The 6,600-nt window shown below is 37.4% G+C and overlaps 1 protein-coding gene across 1 annotated transcript; it reads right to left on the bottom strand.

The window, feature by feature from the left end:
• Window positions 1–202: 202 nt before the first annotated feature.
• Window positions 203–2,955, bottom strand: LOC131079010 (uncharacterized). Its single transcript, XM_058016876.1, has 2 exons — window positions 2,275–2,955; window positions 203–706 (listed from the first exon to the last, which is right to left on the bottom strand). The coding sequence occupies exons 1-2, from the start codon at window positions 2,953–2,955 to the stop codon at window positions 203–205; spliced, it is 1,185 nt and encodes a 394-aa protein (XP_057872859.1).
• Between the last annotated feature and the right edge of the window lie 3,645 nt (window positions 2,956–6,600).

The raw sequence follows: 6,600 nt of genomic DNA on the forward strand, positions 1-6,600 counted from the left end.
TGAATATGTTAGTATGTGAAATGATATTTCAATTTAAATAGCATACTAAGAAATGGGAAAACTTTAAAGTGGGAATTATGATATATTAGTTTTGGAATTTGTGTACCTGTGTAATAGAAGTGGAGAAGATAGAATGGTTGTTGCTGAATATCAACCATTTGGTTGGCGAAGGTGCGAAGGCCAAAGCATGGCTACAACCATTTCATAGTTGTAGATTGCAATCTAGCAATGTACTTGTGAGGGCTGAGAGTTGTTGTAAGCGAGTTTCTTCCTTCTTTTTTATGGTGGTAAAAGCACTTTTCTGCATTTTTGCATACCTTTCAAATGAGAAAGGTGGATGAATGCATATTCCATTAATTGATTTGACCCTCGAGATAGCTGTAAATGTCAGGCCTTGCTTTTCAGTGTTGCCTATGTGTATTGTAGCTTTATCTAATATAAGGCCTTGAGATTTGTGAATAGTTATTGCCCAAGCGGTTGTCAATGGAATTTGTGTATGCCTGCCTCGGGCAATGGGAGTAATGGGTATGTCATTTGGATGTAATGGATCCCATGGAGGGCCTTTATAATTCTGAAAGCGGACAATAACAAACTTTGGCAAGTCTGGTGGTTTGGTATTCGGTTCATAGATAATGTTTTTAACAAGGCCAATGGAACCATTCACAAGGCCAACTTCAAGCCATAAGTTACCTAGCAACATCACCTCCTAATTTTCACATAATAGAAGCTCCAATGGTGACTGTTCATTGTTATCATATTCAATATTAGTTTGTTGTGCAATATGTGCAATACTGAGGGCAATGGGCAAATTTAATGCCTTCAACATTTTTTTGTTGTGCAGCATTGTCGAGCTATTTGTTGCAAACAAATGGATTGATGAGTTGAATTCTTTTTGCTGCAAAAGGGTGAAATTCGTATTTGTTTGGTCCATTAACATTTGCTAGTCATGCTTGTTAGGCTGGGCATCTCTTATGCTTTGGAGCATGCTTCTGACTTGTTGTTGTTTAACAAAGGTACCTTGTTGGCAGAAAATGCATGCAATGTCACAACTGTTGTAAATGATCACCACAAGTTGAGAGTTGTAGAGTGCAAAGCATAAGCTGGTTTGTCCATCACAGGCGGGAGCTATCCAAGGTCACCTATAAGGATTATGGAGAGTCCACCAAAGGGTTCATGTTGTTTATCAGGGAATGCTTGGCGGAGGCGACTGTCAATCTTCAATAGCAATTTAGGACCCAAGAAGTTCATTTCATCTATTAGAAGATATTTAAGATGCCTAAAACTCTCTTGGAAGGTGAACAATGCTTGCCCTGTCAAAGGATGCATTTCTTTTATAGGAATTCGTAGGCCAACATGAATAGTTGTTCCTTGAATATTATAAGCAGCAACACTTGTAGGTGCAAGAACTAATAATGTGTTTGTCTTATTGGTTTCAGAGATATTCAACTTTTGTCTAATGCAATCTATCAAGAATGATTTGCCTATTCCTACTATTCCTTGAGTAATCATTCAGAGAGGTTGGGCTGTAGTTTGTTGAGATTGGTGATGCAGAATTATGTGAAGTGCAAGGTTTTGCTCAGATGAGAGATGGGTTTTGTCGCTGATTATGGGCAAGGCTTGGTTTGAAGGAGGTTGAAATTGTAATTTTGCCACACATATGAATTGGAGATCAGTAGACTATAATTGCTGATTTGGAATATCGGTGGGCTAGGAGTAGCTCAAATCATAGTCACGCCACCCTAACAGTTGCAGTTCATCTGTGGTAAATTTATTTGTTGGACCCATTTGAGATAGGAATTCCCATTCAAATAGATTTGAGTGTTCTTCATGTTGAGAATTATTAGTGTCACTATCATCGGTATCTTGAGGTGGCGGAGCCCGTAGAATGTTGCAACCACTTAACTAAACATAGCCAGCAGAATTGAAGAGTTTCCAATTGTGTATAACCTGATCTTTGGAAGTGCCTATATCTGATGGTATGTCATGGAATGGTTTGTAGAGCAAGAGTTCAGACCAACAAAAAATCTCAAATTCATCACTGTCTTCAATGGGGGGGGCAGTGAAGTTCAGATATACATTTACTATTGCTTTTTTCTCTCGAAGTAGCCATTTTTTTTTTTTTCGCTATGGCATATATGAAAACTCCTATGTAGATTGCAAGAGAGTTGTTGTATTCAATTGAGAAGGACATTTCATGTAAGCATGGATATAGCTTGTTGATAGGTTTGTTTCATGATTTGATTTTGTGATATGATGTAGTGCCTTCATACTAACATTAAGAGATATAAACTGTCGGCTACAGGTAATGAGCGGCAATTTCTGCAACATATGACAAGTCTCTTGTGTGTTGATATCATGGTCTGCTATTATCCCCATCATAAATTTTTGGTATGTCAAGAAGACAGTATCTTCAGAAGTAGTTGCGTTTACAATAGTTTTTAGCATTTCAGTATAAGGTTCTGATTTTTTTTCAGATTTTGAAGCATACTTTGAAATGTATTGTAAGATGGCTTTTCTTGAAGTAACAAGCTGGCAATCAATGTTAGCCTGCCATATTGAAAGCATGCAAGGGCTATGAATATTCAAGCGGTCATCATTCCTTGCAGGTGCATAACATGGTTTATTGTCAATATCAATTGTTAATGTAGATGTTTGTTGTTCAGGCCATGGAGCTCTGTAACGACATTGCAATAAATGACCTTTTTTCCTGAGACATGTATTTTGTGTGCATTTTGTGTGTCTCTCCAAAGTATTTACCAATGCTTCATAATCAGTTGCCGGGGACATTGAGAATATCTTTGTAGTATCAGCCAAGCATGGGTCATCTATTGCAGTGTAGGAAACTGTATTATTTTGGTCAGCTTTGGTAAGAGGGTTCCAAGCAGAAACGTATGTGTCAAAGAATGTTTTAGCCATATGGACTTCATTGTCATTTTGCCAATCAATGATGTCCATGTTTGGTGCACCAGGGAGCCATAGAAATCCATGAATATGTGTTGAGCAACGATGTTGCCATTCATATCTATACCAGAGGTCTTTTGCTTTGAATAATTTTTGAATAATTTCTTCGCGAAATATTGTAAACCTGTTGTGCAAGTACAAGGCTGTAATGTGTGGATTGTGAATTACATTTTCCACTAGTTGTTTTCTTGTGGTTTCTATTTCTTGGCCTTTATCTTCATTGAATATGGTATGCAAGTCAGGCCATTTAGTATTAGCCAAGCTCAATGTGAAAAAAAGGGTTGGGGTACCCAATTGGGAGATCATAGTTGTGAGCTCCTTTCTAGATTTATTCCAATATGCTCTAGTGCCTCTAAGAGTTACGTCAAAGTGGAGGAGCTGTGTCGGAAATTGGTTGTCAGGCATGCTCTACAAATGGTCATGCAATGCCTGCAAATTGCTTGGAAAGGCCTCTTCTATATTAGTTCTAATAAAGACAGCTGTAGATTGCAGTGAGCGGTGGTGCATAATGAGATTATAAATGAAATAGCAGAACCTGATATGCTGACCAAATCTTTGGTCAAAGTATCTTATCAAGTGGAGTGCATATTCATGTAAATAAACATGTTTGGTACGTGGCTGGAGCGAGAGGGCAATACTAGTTGGAAAGAGTGCTGGAAAAACCATAGGCAACAAACCTTCAGTGTTATATCCATTTATTGGGGAGGACCTTATTTGAGGCCAAGGCAAAAAATTCTTTTCAGCAGTATGTAGTTGCAATGTGTCTTTAATGGCATCCAACTCACGAGTTGTACCAGACATTGTTGGGATGAAGGATGATGAAATGTCTATGGCAAATGGATCTATAGGGTCAGAATAATCTGGTGTTGGAGGAACAACACTTCATTGTCAATGCCTTGCAACATATTCAACATAGTTGAAACATCTGTTGTAACACTAGGAAGCAAGTTCAAAGCATCAAAATCAATGATAACATCCTTGTAGTATTGGTCATGTTGGATTTTAAATGTCAATGAATCCATAACATGGAATTTATTGACATAGCAGTCATATTTATTGCCTTATATATTGGTTCTTTGGATTATGGGGACTTCCAAATCCTACAATTGCTGGGCCAATTTCTTTGCAATTTCAAAGATGTCTTGAGGGAAACTTATCGTGTGACCAAAGTATTTGTATTGGCCGCCTCTTGCATGAGTGACTTGCAAAATAGGAGATACGCGAGAAATAAGCATCTCCTCTACTTGGGTAAGCTTCTTTAAGACAAGGGGTTGTTCACCTGGGTCTAAGTTATTTGTTGAAGAGAAACGTTGAATGCCTCTTTCAGAAAAGCATCTGGAGCAGACAATTGTTGGGTGACATTTGTGAACAAGCATCCCAATATATCTTTCTTTACATGTACTACATGTTTGAAGTGTCGATAATGAATCAATGCGAGCATGTAAGGTCTTTAATGCTTGAATGTATTCTATAGAAGAGAAACAATTTATTGTAGATTGTTGTGGATTTGTATTCTGCAATATTGTATGCTGGTAGATAGAGTGGCTTTCTTGTGGTGGAGATATTTTATTGCTTTTTGTGGAATGCAAGGAAGTTTGTTGGAATGTGGTTGAAGAAGCATTGGGCATGACATTGTGTATATGAATATTTTCATTTGGTAGAACTGTCAGCGGTGTGTTTATTGCCTTGGTTGCAGATGAGGCTTGCAAAGGGCTGAGACTTTGACAGTTGAGGCGGGCCAGTCGACGTCTTTTTGAAATATCCTCCTTGTGTTTTGAGTAGTAACGATGATTTTGTTGACTTCTTTTAGCTTTCTTTAGATTGAATTCTTCTTCAGCAGCTTGCATTATTATCGCATACATTTTGAAAGGGCAGAGTATATTGGATTTTTAATGGTGATTTAAGAATGAGAATATCAGATCTGTACACATACATATAAAGCAGCAGATAGTATGGAAGGAAGGTATATTTGTATGTACATACAAGTATTTGTATGTGTATGAAATAATGTAGACATGGAAATGGATATGGGGTTCTATGGCACATTGTAAGAATAGCTATCTGTATATATTTCAGGCAGTATATACCAAGATGGCAGGTTCTTTTACATATCGGTGGAATTAGGGTGAATCAAAAAGTGCCTATTTTGACCATGCATCAAGAAATGGGGGAAATAATAGGTCTATTGAACATAGCATGAGATGTACAGTGGACGATATGTGTGTGCTTAAACAAGCTCCAAACGGCAGAACCCCAATTCCCTGCCAATGGTTCTCCACCCTCCACCACTGTTTGAAGCAAATGCTCGATTGCATACACACACACACACATACACATATATATATATGCATACAAACATATATATGCATGTACATTTGAATGTATAAATGAGTGTATGTATGTATCTTTGATTTAGAATTGAATTGAATAGAAGGGAGCTGGGCATGTCGGCAAAATGCACAATGTTGAAGAATCACCTTTGGTGGTGTGTGAGTGCACACACACACACACACACACACACACACACACATATGTGTGTGTGTGTGTGTGTGTGTGTGTGTGTGTGTGTGTGTGTGTGTGTGTGTTTGTGTGCTTAAATAGGCTCCGGACGGTAGAACCCTAATTCCCTACCAATGGTTCTCCACCCTCCACTGCCGAGCGGAGCATAAGTTGGATTTCATACATAGACACATACACATACAGACATACAGACATATACACATATATAAATATATATATGTATGTGTGCCTAAATGCATATATGAATGTATTTATGTATGTTTGATTCACAGTTGGTCAAGATAGAAGGAAATTGTGCATGCCGGCGAAATACACAATGCTGAAGAATCGCCTTTGGTGGGGTGTGATTGTGCAATCATATATATATATATATATATGTATGTGTATATATATATATGTACACATGTATGTGTATATATGTGTGTGTGTATGTGCTTCTGTGTTGTGTGTGTGTATATATATATGTATGTGTGTGTGTGTGTGTGTGTGTTTTTGATGTGCTTAAATTGGCTCCAAACGGTAGAACCCCAATTCCATGCTAATGGTTCTCCACCCTCCACCGTCGATTCGAGAAAATGTTGGGGTGAATACGTAACTCATACACACATAGACATACACAGATATATACATGTAAATAAACATATATATGTATGTATGTTTGAATGTATAAATGAATGTATGTATGCATGCATGATTTACAATTGGATTGAACAGAAAGGAATTATGTATGGTAGGAAAAAGCCCAACACTGAAGGATTACCTTTTTGTCAGTTTGTGAATGAGTAACAATGAAAATGCACAAGGATGAAGAACAACTTTCAGCAGGCTGTGAATGTGTATATATATATATATGTATATGTATATATTTATGTGTATATATATATATACACATACATATATATATATATGTGTATGTGTGTGTGTGTCTGTGGATGTGTGTGTGTATATATATATATGTGTGTGTGTGTGTGTGTGTGTGTATGTATGTATGTGTGTATGTCATTATGCCTCTATGTATGATTGTATATGTGTATGTATATGTGTGTGTGTGGGTGTTTGAGTGTGAGTGTGCATGTTTGTATGTATGTTTGTATGCATGTAAGCATGTATGTATATAGG

This window comes from Cryptomeria japonica, chromosome 11 (assembly GCF_030272615.1).
Source record: "Cryptomeria japonica chromosome 11, Sugi_1.0, whole genome shotgun sequence".
NCBI lineage: Eukaryota > Viridiplantae > Streptophyta > Pinopsida > Cupressales > Cupressaceae > Cryptomeria > Cryptomeria japonica.

Excerpts from the sequence above, each read along its gene's own strand:
- LOC131079010 (XM_058016876.1), bottom strand. The coding sequence starts at position 2,955 with ATGGACATCATTGATTGGCAAAATGACAATGAAGTCCATATGGCTAAA. Across the intron at positions 707-2,274 it reads GACAGTTTATATCTCTTAAT|GAGGTGATGTTGCTAGGTAA; the intron begins GTTAGTATGAAG and ends TGTGAAAATTAG.